The 14,186-nt window shown below is 44.2% G+C and overlaps 1 protein-coding gene across 6 annotated transcripts in view; it reads right to left on the bottom strand.

Annotated features, from left to right (window-relative positions):
• Positions 1-14,186, bottom strand: part of Ice1 (interactor of little elongation complex ELL subunit 1) — a 53,935-nt gene that overhangs the window by 28,116 nt on the left and 11,633 nt on the right. For all 6 annotated transcript variants that reach the window (XR_010050387.1, XM_063257943.1, XM_063257944.1 and 3 more), the window contains 9 exons: positions 12,614-12,672; positions 12,041-12,075; positions 9,772-9,790; positions 8,918-9,029; positions 7,840-7,916; positions 6,860-6,897; positions 4,960-5,042; positions 4,723-4,762; positions 4,586-4,642 (listed from right to left, as the gene is read on the bottom strand). Coding sequence is in view for 5 of the 6 variants with exons in the window: in XM_063257943.1 (XP_063114013.1) it covers positions 4,586-4,642; positions 4,723-4,762; positions 4,960-5,042; positions 6,860-6,897; positions 7,840-7,916; positions 8,918-9,029; positions 9,772-9,790; positions 12,041-12,075; positions 12,614-12,672 (520 nt within the window). In the remaining variant the exon portion in view is untranslated. The remainder of the gene's footprint in view (positions 1-4,585; positions 4,643-4,722; positions 4,763-4,959; positions 5,043-6,859; positions 6,898-7,839; positions 7,917-8,917; positions 9,030-9,771; positions 9,791-12,040; positions 12,076-12,613; positions 12,673-14,186) is intronic.

Raw genomic sequence — 14,186 nt, 5'->3', positions numbered from 1 at the left:
GAGTCTAATAACCAGAGCTATGCCTAATCCAATAAGCACTCATTACTTCTGATCTGGACCCACCTAAAAAAGTGATCCATCCCCAATAAAGCAGAAAAAAACCAAGTGTAGCTGCGTAACTTAGTTGCAAAGATAAAATTTCATTAAGTGAATTGTATACCTCCCTTTAATCTTTTAAAATGTTTCCACTATCAAAACTTAAGGCACTAAAGAGTATTTCTGGACTTTGCCAAGCCATTGCATTGTCAGTTTCTGCACGAATAACACTTCTTTAATGTTAATATTGATAATTATGTTGGTAGGGCATGATCTTTGCTCAGTTCTTCTCTCTTTAAAAATTTCACTATCCAGCATGTCTTTTCCTCCTGATAAACTTTCACTACTGCTTGTTTTTTCCACAGAAAACTCTTCCAGGGTTTGTCGTGAGACTATGAGCTACAGTTGCAGGTGCATTTAGGAAAGAGCCCCATCTGCGAGCTCTGAGTTTGCCAGGTCGGGTATGTAGCTGCCACAGGGACTGGAACGCCTCTGGGCTGTTTCACAGGGCACTGCATGCTGCTCTGGGGAGCTTGTGACACGGCCAGGTCAGGCTCTGCCACCCTCCCGACAGGGCCGTCCCAGGTCCCAGGCCGCTGCAGAAGCTCACGCCCTCTGCCGCATGTCTGCCACACTCCAGTCCTGGCTTCCGGGTGCCCTGCGTGGCCACATCACAAACAGCTCTGCCTTCTGCTCCTTAACCCGATGATGCTAGTTTGCTGTTCCTTTGGCTGCATGGGTCAGTGCTGTCAAAGCGTGACACACAAAAGTCACAGACTTTTCTGAAGCCTAAACTCTTCCTTTCCTATTAGCTCTCCAAGTTACTATTTTTTAATTTAATTTAAAATAGGTGCCGAGCTGAGCTGAACGTGGTATTTCTTGAACCAGTGGTAATACCCTTACATAATCCTTAAGTTGGGATTTGTATTCTAAATAATAAAAACTGGGGTTCCTTAAAATTTTATTGAGTGTTTTGTAGTTCCCTGTCAGTCATACTTTACTGCAGGGTGACGCTAGCCTAAAAGGAATGGACGCAACACTCATACTTTTTTCATTCTAAAATAATGAACTTAGTCCGTCTCCCAGGACAGACCTAAGGCTGCAGGGGTGCGGTGAGCTTGCTCTGGCCGCCTGCTCTCTGCCTGAGTCGTAGTGTTGTCAGGGCAACTTGTGTTCCCTTTGGTGCACTCTGATAACATTGTCCAGGTTCTTTGGCATCAGAGAAACCTTTTAGGATCTTCACAGAAGATGGGACAGAATTGTCTGGCTGAGTTCAGGGGATTCTGATCGCCCCTTCTTGTTAAGGGGCTGCTTCTGTCGCTGGTATCACCGCACCAGAAGATCTGGCCTCACACAAACACCATCGCACGTCTGCTCTGTACAGCAGCACTGCGCTCCACATCCGAAACACCCACTTCCTGTGCCGCAGCCACGCAACACAGAAGCGGATCACATTGATTAAAGTGCTATGAACTTGGAAAAGTAATAAACTTGTTGATTTTTATACTGACAATAAAAATGTTTCTGCAGATATTAATGTTAACAAGACAAAATGTCATGCAGCTTTAAAAAACACACACACACTAGTTTTTCACTGAAGCCTTGTTTGCATTGCTGTTACTTGAGACAGGGTCTTGCTATGTAATTCAGGCAGGCCTGGGCTGGCCTCAAACTTGTGGAAATCATCCTGTTTCAGCTTTCTAAGTGCTGGGATCACAGGCATGCACCCCCACCCGGTTTCCACTGAAGTCTTTAAAGGGTACAACCATACACACCTGGATCAATTATGGTGTCAGAATCATTTTAAAAATTCCTCCAGGGTTATTTTCTATTCAAGTTTGCAACAATTATTCACAATCGATTTCAGCATGTTTTCCTAGTAAATGATCCATTTCAGCTGCCTGTTGTGTTTCAGTATGAGACTGGGGACTTCAGACAGACTCCAGTGCAGCTTCACAGTGTCTGCGGGGCTGGCGCTGCGGGGTGTCCTCCCTCCCAGCCACCCCGCCAGCACTGTGAAGGCCCAGCCACTGGCTTCAGGGCCCACATCAAGTGGGAGTGAGGACTTTTATTCCTGTCTCATATTAAGTCGTAGACACTCTGTTGTATGTTATCCAACTTTCATAAATTTTGAAGTTATTTTAAAGGTATGTGGTTCACAGAATCGTAAGTAAATCATCAACCCTGCAACTAAGTTTCTAATCCCATCCTTTGTCTACTTTCTCCTCTCATTTCTGAAAAATACACTGAAGTCTTTCATGACAAAGAAAGACCTGGCCATCTACTCTGGACCCCCGGTTTGTGTTGCTTGGTTTGCTTGATACAGCCTCACAGTCTTAGGTCCATTGCAGCGGTGCCGTCTCGGTAAACTGTTCTTTTTTTTTTTTTTGTCTTTTTCCTTTTTACCGGTACCAGGGATCGAACTCACGACTCCCTGCTTGCAAGGCAGGCGCTTATGCCGCTGAGCTAAATCCCCAGCCCCAGTGAACTGCACTTCTAATAGCCTCAAGATTCTCTCTTAATCCATGTGAACTTGTTTCTAAGCGTAAAGCTGTTTTCCTGCCTGCTATTACTGCTTTACTGTCCGCACTGCTTAGAACCCTTCATCACTGCATTCAAATCTCTGCCTCATTTGGTTAGATGGGTATTCCCTGCCCACACGTCAGAGGCAGCAGGTACACACAAGTCATGCATACCACGGGGGCCCTTTAAAGTGAACACTGCATCTGTCTGTTTCTGCCAGGAAAAGTCCTTCCTAGGAGTCCTGATCCTCCCACCTGAGAAGTTCTAAAGATGACTACAGAGATGTGGAGTCACCCTTCAAATTCTCATAATTTCTCTAATACCCTTTGTCTCTTTTACAACTTCTCAAGCTCTAACCTTGCAGCTTACTAAATTGATCTTCTCTTTGTCCACTCCATAGTCAGCTTATCCAATGAGTTCACCGAAGTTTCAGTTTTCACCACTCCCAGCTGGTTCAGTCCCCAGCAGCAGCCTGAGTAGGCACTTAGCCTTTCCCTGAACATTCCAAGTCACTCTCGGACACTCACCTCGTCTGTAACTTAACAGTTTTCTGTAGTCTTCATGTGTGGGGTTCCTTTCTCATCACTGCCTTTTTAGTATTTTTAGCTGAGAGTTTAAGAAAAACATCTTTAGTAGCCAGATTTCTCTTTCAGCCTGTACTCTGCGTTATTTGATAATGAATGAGGTGCAGTTTCGTAACCCTACAGAACCTCCTGTTTAGATGGGGTGGTGCTGCGCGAGTGCAACTGTGAGAAGTTTGAAAGAGGATGTACATCCCTGAGTTCCAGGGAAGGGCGTGGCTGCCCCTCAATGCAGCCCCAGTGACCACCTGACACCCGCAGGGCACCTGGCTGCCGATCACGGCGTGGCTCACACTTTAGAAAACTACACTTGGGTCACAGTCTGTGGGCAAAAGCCAAAAACAGTTCCTGAAGCCTGCACGGCACGCACCGTGACCCCGTGGACGCCAGTGTCCTGGACCTCCGCCCACTCCCTCCCCGCCGACTCGGAACGCGGCAGGTCTGGGCGGATGCCTGCTACACCGAGAGCTGCATTTGCTCTGTCCCTGTCACCTTCCCTGTCTTCCTCGTTAATTTTCTCTGTTGCTGGCACCATCTGTACACAGGGGAACTGTTCTTTTTATAATTCGGGTCATTTTTTTTTGAAATTTGAAAGGAAAAAAACACAAAGTGGCACTGAGACAGACTTTTTCAAAACTGAAGTCAACTATTCACTCTAGTGCCGAAATTTCTCCCACAAGTGAAACATTAACGGTACAGTTAAGAACCAAGAATTAACCTGCCAAGTCCACGGCCGACTCCATCTACGCATTTACTCCGGAAAGTGCAATGTGCAATAGGAAGCAGCGCTGCCCTCATCGTCAGGGCAGGTAAACCCGAACCCACAGTGATTTCATGTAACGAGTTCTAGGCAACCTAAGGACAGGGAACAGCAAGAGCCCGCTCTGAAGGTGCAGGCCTGAAGCCCACCTGCTCCTCCAGAAATCAGATGACTCCCTTCCACTGTGCACTATGGCAGGCTGGGGAGGAGAGGGCTGCCGCTCAGCCTACTGCCACACGGGGGCGCTGTGGGGAGCGCCCAGCCGAAAGCTCGGGTCACACTCTCACTAGGGACGCCTGGGCAGGGAAAGCTGCGAACTGTTCAAGACAGAAAAGTAAAAACATGAACAGGGTCTCTGAATTAAAAAAATTAAAATGAGAAAAAAAAGAGTAAAGGTGAATTCTCAGGAGACAATGTGGAACTGGTTTTGATAATTCAAGGTTTTAATAATTTTAACTTGGAGAAAAATCAACACTTGGGTGAGATAAAAACACAATTGTTTATGAAGTATTTTAATTTATCCACAGAAAACTTGTGGGTCCAGTGACACCTTGAACAACCCATCACTCCTAAGGCAAAGCACGGCCTAAGCGCGGGCACTTTGATAACTATGTGGAGCAACGTGCGGCCTCCAAACCTGGGAAGGGAACACAGAGAATTGAAACAAAAGCTGCAGCACACTTACTTTTGTCTATGCTTCCACACGAATCACTTGAAATTTGTGTTCCAATATGTCTCAATTCTAAAAATGTATGGGAAAAACAGTTTTAAAAACAATGAATTTCAAAACAATTTTAAAGCAAGCATTAACTGAAAACTCACCCTTTTCACTTTTCTGTCTAGAAAACTCGTCCAGCCTTTCCTGTGGAAACAGAGCACCAGCAGTGTTCACAATGCGTGAGGGCAGCCTGAACCTGGTCACAGCACGCAGGCTCACGAGGCGCACGCGGTGACAGCAGTTACCAGGGCCTCGTGCCCAGCTCTCGCTGCAGCTGCTGCTGCACGAAACTCCCACCCTGAGCCAGGATGCCACGTATGTGGGCACTGTTTATCCAGTACCTGGGTCTTCTTAAATTCCTTTTCAAGTATTTTCTTTTCATTTCTCAGTTGCTTGAAGTCCTGAGTTTGCCTGACAGCAGCCTCTGCATTTCAAAGTGCAATAAAGCAAGAGAGAAATGACTTACTAACTTTACCAAGATGGTTAATGAGCTACCCAAAATGTAACCTATTGTAAGTTTTTCTATTTCTTAAAACTCTGCAACAAATGTCACAAGTATCAGCTAGCTGCTGCTCTTCACTATCCTATGCCACAGGCTCTGAGCGGGAATGCTGCTTCCACTGCAAGCCACTATAAGCCTTCCGGGTCCCCTGCAAGAGGCACAGCAACCCCAGTGCTGCCACCGAGCCAGGGGAGAGAGTCCAATGCAGGAAGCAGGAGGGAGATCCCCCTGCCGGCCTACTCTTCTCCTTCCCAGCGATACCATACTGGAATTTGTTAATACCCTCCTCTTTATCTCCAGTGGAAAACAAGTTTCTTGATGTTTGCTATTGATACTGTTATTTTTCTCAGAATTCCTGTCAACAAGTTAACTTATCCTAATTGCAAATAGCTGCATTAGAGATCAACTCTTTAGGCTCTTTTCCAGTTCACCCCAGTGTTTGATTTGGAGGCACCAACCAGTCTACATGCTATTAAGAATCTGATCAGTCCTGACTTTACCTACATCTGCTCATACCCAATTGCTAAGAAAAGCAAACTCCTGAAACACCATAGCAGTGATCCCCTCCCGACTTATTTAACACACTTGAGTATTTCTTTCCTCAATATTCTTTATTAGGCGGAGTCATCTATGAAGAAAACATTTTTACATGAAACACATTGGCAGCATTTTGTTTCCTGGGAAGTCTATTTGCAAAAGTTGGCATATATCTCACAGGCATCTACTTCACCAGGTCTCTAGGAGCATCCCCTTAGACACTCATCCCCAGAGGAGTGAAGATGACCAGGCTCAGAAAGAGCACAGTAGTGCTGCTTCACTGCCCCCTGTTAATGTCCCTGTAAAAATCAACCAGAGGGAAATTCCCAAGACACTTACAAATTTAAAACCAAAATAGTCAGTGAAATCAGTGACAGGATACTGCCAGCAGCTACAACTCTATATGGGCTAAGGCAACTAAATTTAAACTCAATACCCTGCACCTGCAAACACACACTCTCTCTGAAGCAGCCACCATCCACGTGATGCTTGGGTGGGCCAGCTACAGAAGCCCCGACACACCAGCAGGAAAAGCGCGTGCAAGGATGCACAAGCAGAGCCTGTGCTTCCACCTCGTATTGTGTGCAGATCTGCCCATCACACGGGGAGGAAGAGCAAACAGGAAGGCCATGACCTTTCCTGGTCCCTGAAAGGGCTGCCAGTTGGCACGGGAGGCGCCAGCGGGCTGCCGTGCAGCCTTTCTGCCACTCAGCCCACTCACACAGATCGAAAGCCCCAAAAGTGACAGCGCAGGGTGGGAGACCAGGGAGAAAAGGAGCAGCCCCAGTGGCGGGAAGTCCATCGCAACCCTCGGTGGGTGCCTCGTGACTGTCTAAATGTTTCCCTTGCTCGTCACTAAAGGCAGCAGCCCTTTCTAGTAATCACCTGTTTCACTGGGAGAAAGTGGGAAAGCCCCTCAAGATTCAGGTTTCCAAGTGAGTCATTTCATGAACTGCTGCTCTTAGTCTGAGTGCAGCACTATTTTGGGTATGGCCACGCCCACTGCATGTCCTGGCTGGAGGACTGACAGGCATGAACCAGGTGCAGCCCTTCCTCGCTCACAGATCCGGCTGAAGTCCCCCAGGGAAGTCCCGGCCAGCTGCAGTCACGTCAGTGTCCCAGTTCACAAACTCACACGGACCCGGGGGACTCACACAGTGGCCAGTGGCTCCCACGAGCCCGGTGACAATGGTGTAACTCACCTTCCAGCTTCTTCACCTTAGCTTCCAGTTTCTTCTTTCTAGTAAAAGAATTAGATAAGTTAAACAGCAAAACAGAGTGACGTAAAAAGATGACAAATTCATGATGCATACATAATTCCTGAGAGATGTGTAACGGAAACTTGCAGTCAAAATTAGTGTCACGTGTTAACAACTGAAATTATCAGCCACTGTTCTGATGATGGAATATACCAAATAATGTGCAGCATTTCTGAAATGAATTCATAGAAACCTGTCTTCTGCACATGAGAAACAAGCTATGGGCCACTGCACAGCACATCTGGGCCCAGCTGTGAAAAGTCTCCAAGCCCACTGTAAGCTAGCTAAGGCCAATGGACCCCAAGGGCGAGCCCAGCATCTGCTCACTCGCGTTACCTTTCAGCAGTATGTGGGGTGAGCACGCACAGCACCCCATGATGGGAGGCAGCAGCTGAGGCTGCCATCGCTTTCAAGGGGATTCCTGAAAGTCTACACAAGCAGGTAACTTGCTGAGGAACAGTGTCCTGCCACACACCCACATTACACTACTGAGTGTGCAGTGCTCACATTTTGAGTGTATCTGCTTGCTAAGTATCATGAACATATGGTACCAAACCTCAAAGTAATGGTTAGATTGTATTTAATATCCTTTTAATTAACTGTAACAAGGATACCCATCCCATCTGGTACATGTTACACTGTTAGCACAAAGAAAGGAACCAACAGCTATGCTTCTATACAGACATACGTGCAAGCATGCACGTGTGCAACAGACATTAAACCTTTCACGGATGTCTTTGTGACCCCCAAAGCAGGTCTCCGTACCATTTCATAGAGGTGGGAATCAAGATGGACAGACTAATTCAAGGTCGCACAGCTAAGGACAGCCAACAAAGCCAGTGAAGAGAAACACTTCTGCACTGTGGACTGTCCAGTGTCAAACACGAAGACTCTACTTCTACAGCAATTTCCCAGCTACTTACTGTGCATCACTTTTCAAGCATTCTTCCTTTACCCGGGCGTATTCCTGGTGAGTATCCTGATACAACTTTAGGGAGTTCTAAAAGAGAAACACAGACACTGCTCAGATGAAACTGGCTGGTCACTGGCTGGACTTGTTTTGATCTTAATAGCTAAATTACCAAACTTTAATGATGAAATTAAGCAAATGAATACCTAAATTGTGCAGGAACCCAGACTAATATTCACTAAACACTGTAATGAGTACAACCAGATTCTTAATGAAATATACTTGACAGTAGAATTAAACTAAAGCTGCAAAAGTGAACTCTTTTAAGATTACTATAAAGAGAAAAACACAATTTATATTAAAAGCAAACACAGCATTTTAAGCAAATTACTTCTCAACAACTTGATTTTGAAGGAAAATAGTCTCTATTAAAGGCTAATGTTTTAGTGCTGTCTTTCCTAGGGCTCCACTACAAGGTAAAAAGGGTCACTCAGGTAAAGCAAACTTATCATCAAGTACAGGAAACAGCCCACATGCAAGGGCATGTGACACTATTGGCAGACACACTCTGTGCACCTCTCATAAACATAAGAAACCGCAAAGGATCGAATGAGATCACAGAAAAGGTAAGAGATTTGTCAACAGGATGCACTCAAGCCGGCAGGGTCACACAGGTCTGCAGAGGCGGCGGAATCACCAGAGCAGAGGCCTCAAGGGTCTCACTCAGCACGGGGCTGGCAGCCACACACCAGCACAACCAAAGAGGGCGATCGGGGTCCTGCACACAGATCCTCTACCTGTAAATCGGAAGTTTTGTGCATTATATCACACTTACAGAAGGGGAAATGTGAGAAAGAATTAATGCAGGACACATAAAACCATAAAAATTCACTACTAATCCCTCAAAAGCATCAAATGTCACTCAGTAAGGAAGGGCTGATCACTGCTGAAGACTTCCGTCAACCAGTCTGGAGTTCTCTAAGACAGCAGAGTCCAAGAACAGAGTTCATCCCTCTGTTAAGACGTGGAAAGTCTCCTGTCCATCCTAACCTACTGACAATAGACTTCTCTAAGAAAATGATTTTAGTTACCTTTTTCTCCTCCAGCTCTGCTTTTAAAGATCCCAATTCTTCCTGACATTTCTGCAGAGGAGAAATTTTTTGAAGCATCTGTTCCACTTGGTGATGCAGGGTGCTGTTTTCTCTGAAAATGGACAATGCATCGATGACATTATGCAGAAGTACACTGAACATTAGATACATGTTCTCATGATCTGAGACTCTTAACTTGGGACAAAATTTTTAAAAATTCATTTCAAATACATTCCTTCTATTTATTATTAACACGATTTCGATACTAGATTACTTTTGACAAAACTATATCACAAAGCAATTCAGAAACAAGTATGACACACTTCCAGCCTGCTAGGGAAGCTGTTCAAAAACTGTGCGCCAAACCTCTGGGCACTTCCAATCTCGAACTTACTTATTCAAACCAAGTGATACGCAGTTTTCTGATTTGGTTTATCATGCCTTCTTATAAGTGATAAATGCAATCAGAGCATAAAACATGCTAAAATGTTAAGAATGTCGATTTTAAATTGCTTAAAACAACACAGGATAGACAACTACAAGCATTCCAACTCACACAGGTTAACAGCAGCGGAGAACAGTAAGGTGTAAAGAGCAATGCAGTCAGTGAAAGTTACTGCAGAGTCAAACAACAGGCGGTAACTTAAGGCCTCAGCAATAAATTCATGTGAATGATTTGATACTTAGGAGAACCCTAATCTTATTTTATTACATGCACCAAGGCAACAGTTTTTGTGAAGGGTCAGTCCTGGTCCTCTTTGTTAGAATCTTGGACTATCTGGTGTGATGAATCCACACCAAATCAAGCACTGCAAAAGTTATCTCATCAGGTGAGAGCACGTGGGCTGGCTTACCTTCTTGCAAACTGCAGCTGTGAAGCTTATTAAGGAAAACTCAATCCTGGGAAACTTGTTTGGAGATAAAATTCACTGTATAATTACTTTTAAGATTCCATGCTCAATGTACACACAGGTAAGATTGTAAATCCTAGAAAATATTTACGGCCCCATCTATAACACAATGACAATATATTTACTGAATTACTCCTATTTCTGTCATATAAACCAAAGACAAAATATCTAGTCAAAAAGGCCTGGGAATACATTATGTGATTAAGATTATAAGAATAAAGACAAAGCAATATGAAACTAATACAAAACGCCCCATCTCTGTATGTCAGAATCTCTGGTCCTTCATATTTCGTCTCCAGAGTAATTCCAGCAGACAAGAGTTACTTACTTACGTACTTACAGAGCCCATGCTGGACTACATACAAGTAATGAGAAAATAAGCAAAGAACAAGAAAACTACAAAAATCAACATTCCTATAATTTCCACAGCTTGATAACCCCTTTCTGCGAGGGAAACACGTGGAGACGGGAACAGTAACTCCCTTCAGCTTCCCCTCCCAGAGCCCACATTCCCATCGAGCGCGGTGGGTGCCTTTGCAAGCAGCTGGCTGCAGCTTCTGCTGCTACTCAGAGCCAAGAAGAGCATTTCATTCATCCTCAACCCGAGCAGTCTCCACAGCGCACAGTTCAAATAAATCCCTGGTAAATAATATTCCCTGTCCTTTAGAAAGACAAGGTAAACAGACAATACAATGGGCAGTATAATTTAAAAGGAACTGAAATAATGCTGAATTGTTACTGCGCAGTTCTTAAAGAAATAATTTTTCATCTTGAAAAAAACACTGAAGTCTACTGCCACTTTAATACCAAAGAACCAAATTATCTAAGACAGCCCTGTTAAACCTTTGACACTGGCACCTCAAGTTGTAGGGCAAACAACTGTAGTTCTGAGGTATAATCAATATATATTTGCAGCAAATGCCAAGTGCACTCTTAAACAGTCAGCACACACTTGTGGCTGAGGTCACATAACACACCATGGGAACTTCTGCAATTCAACAATAACTGAGAGTTTCGACTCTTTAGAATAACTGTGCTACTGTTTACTTAAAATGTTTAGGAGAGTAAACTACTAACTTTCTTGCTAGGTTAAATGTATACTTCTCAAAGTTTACATCATTCTCTCAAAAGGCATGAAATACTCATCTCACACTGGAATTGTTTTCCTATTTAGCTACCTAAAAGTAACTGTCATAATTGTTTCCATACAGCTTTTATAGTCAATTAAAAATAATGCCCTCGTAATGACAGGGGCATATATTTAAGTGAATTGATAGTCTCCAAAATCATAGAAAAATTCAAATGACTGCTACCTTTTAATATAAAAGTTTAGATACCAAAAGTAAACCTAATTATTAAGTCTAATAATTAAAGACGGAGTCTAATCACACACACACACACACACACACACGTCCAGGTCTGCCCACAGTGACGCTGCAGCAGGCCTGTGTCTGCCTCAGGTCTTGGGACTGGACTGCTGGGACAAAAGGTGCGTCCTGACGCTGGACACAAAGCCACACTTCCACCAACCTCTCCAGGTACGTGCACTTATTTTTTAGAAATTTTACATTTTTATGGGACAGACTGCAAGTAAAGCAAGTGGTACCACCAGAAGATCCAGACGGATCAGCTCCACATCCCTGTCCCCCGGGCAGGAAAGCATCCAACCAAGCCGCCCTGCTGCAGGTGCCGGCTCACCAAGCCTGCGAGTCTCCCGAGTCCCCCAGATCTGGCCGGGAATATGCAACTGCAGTCTCTGTTAACAGACACTGGATAGCCACACCGGTACTCTACAAATCACAAGGAAACGAGCAAGTCCGCTTCCCCACGTTTTCAAGGTGTCCACGGTGTATTTCCTGCCATTCCAGTTATGCTGTCCCTAAGCTCAAGGAGACACCCGGAGATCACGTCCTCAGGACAAATGAGAAAACCTGTCCTTAAAGAGCTGACAATACCGTAAGAGAACGAGAAGCAGTGACAGAAACAAACCAGCTGCCAGGTCTCCCTGCTCATCACTCGGCCCCACTGACGCGCGCGGGGAGCGGTGAGTGGCTGGGAGAGGCCCTGCCCGCTCCCCCTCCGGAGCCCAAACACTGCCTTCTACAGGCGGCTTTGGAAAGTCTCCCTCACACGCTCCACATCTCTCTCAGGCCCTACCAGTGAGTAAATCCCCAAATCCAAAAGAATCCAGAACTCAAAAGTGAAAGGATATCATCACATTTCTTCTGATATTCTGTCAACAGATTGCTGAAATAAAGAAAATTAGGTTATATTTTAATGTAGGAAATGCACGATGTTACAAATCACATTTCAAATCAAACAAGGCAGCTTCTTTTCCTACATTTCCAACAACAAATGTATGCTGAATTAATATATATCACCTTAAATTCTTCAAAGCAATGCACTGATAGGTGAGCTTTTGGATGATAACCTTTCTCATCTAAGTAGCACCGTAGCCTATAAATTCATAAGCCCATTACAAATAATTAAATTTCATATTGTGGCTATAAAGACTGTGAGAAAATCTCACATCTAGTGTAAAGGTAGGAAGATGCTTAAGACAGAAAAGAGCTTTGAGGAAAATTCAAATACAGCAAAAGCAATGGCCCACTGGCCCCAGATTCTACTCTGAAGACCTTCGAGCCCCACATCAAGCGTTCAGGCGGCTAACAAGACTCCCAGGTGCTCAGCACGGCTAGCACCACGAATCAGGCCCACTCTGGGCTCCCAGCATAACCAGTTCATCATGGACACGAGTCTGCCAAGCATGCGACTGAATACTTACTCGGTATTGATAATTTTCTGTTTCAAGGTAATTAATGCTTCAACATATTCATTTAAATTCTGAAAGAAAAAGTACAGTCAGATTCATATTTTAACTACTTTACATGTAATTGTTTTCTGTAATGTTTATTATAAAATATAAACATCTGGTTTCATATATTAAAAACAGAAATCTGTAAATCTATAATTTATGTGTGTAAACACATACACATACACACACACACACACACACACACACACCCCACATCTCCAGCCCATGTTCTTCCCGAACCTCTTCATGGGAATGCTTCTGTGGCGGGGACTGAACCAGCGTCCAACACACAACACACATTAACTACTTTAGGTCACTATTAACCAGAAGCTGTCAGCCTGCATTATTTCTGAAAGGAGGTAAGAGTACCCAAAATTAACAAACAGAAAAATAAAAGTAAAGTAACAGAGTGAAGCAAACCAAAATATTAAAATGAAGCCAACACTACATAAAAAATTCATCTTATAAGAATCTGCATTATACTTTAGGGAACAACGAAAATTTTGGCTTTAAATTACTACTCTCAGCTTGAAAAGAAACATATTATTACTACACAGTTGAAAGGTGCCTAAGACTTAAAAACAAACTGATTTTTTCTTTAACTGAGTCTTTCCTTTTCTGTCTCCCTTACAGAGTTTTAAACATAACCACACTAATCTTCTCACAATAAATACATAATATCATCCAGACTGTTCAATTTTTACAGAGTATCTCACAGACGTCCTTTCCTAGATAACTCAACTGGTCGTGGTAGCGTATTTTCACTTACGCTGTTACTACAATGCGTTTTCTTTGCAGTTATACTAACACATGCTAAAACAAAAAACTCTCATGTCAAGATCTACAAAGCAAAAAGTGTGGGTTCTCTAGTAATCCTGGCCCTTGCCAAAACTCCTGTAACATTTCTGAGCAGTCCCAGCACAGGGAAACACATGTAATCAATGCACCAGCTGTCTACTGAATTTTAAGCACTTTTCCCACTTCTTAACAGCAGGGAATGGGCTTCCCTGCACATTCCTTTAGCAGACTCCTCCAGCTTCCCTGAGGATGAAAGTCCAACCCAGGTACTACAGGGAGACTGTGCACTTCTAACACATACCGCGCTGCCCCGGACAGCAGGCCACCACCCAGAGCTCTGAGCCCCCGCCCCGGGTCCTGGGAGCTGCCTCGCCAGTGCTCTATGCCAATGACCAGAGGTCAGGAGACCTCGTCAGTGACATTTATTAATGGCACTGGGAAACATTCCTAACCACTTCTGGACGTTCATAACCTTCTGTCAGTAATGTAAGTCTGCTAGTATATTTGTTCACTAGTGTGGTCGTACTTTTCCTCGAAACTGCAGTATCTGACAGACAGCAACCTCTCGTCAAATGTCATGAATATAACACGTATTTTTGCCAACTGACCATTAACCTATACCCACACAGGCACACAGCTCGCACAGCTGAGAGCAGAGGGTGGCAGGTTTGAAGCCAGCGTAGGCAACTCCGTGAGATCTTGTCTTGAAATAAAAAGTAAAAATGAGCTGAGAATCCAGCTCAGG

Source organism: Cavia porcellus, unplaced genomic scaffold (genome assembly GCF_034190915.1).
Source record: "Cavia porcellus strain 051 isolate PalLab524CR breed Dunkin Hartley unplaced genomic scaffold, mCavPor4.1 scaffold_11, whole genome shotgun sequence".
In the NCBI taxonomy this organism is placed as follows: domain Eukaryota; kingdom Metazoa; phylum Chordata; class Mammalia; order Rodentia; family Caviidae; genus Cavia; species Cavia porcellus.
This window is presented reverse-complemented; position numbering and strand designations above follow the sequence as displayed.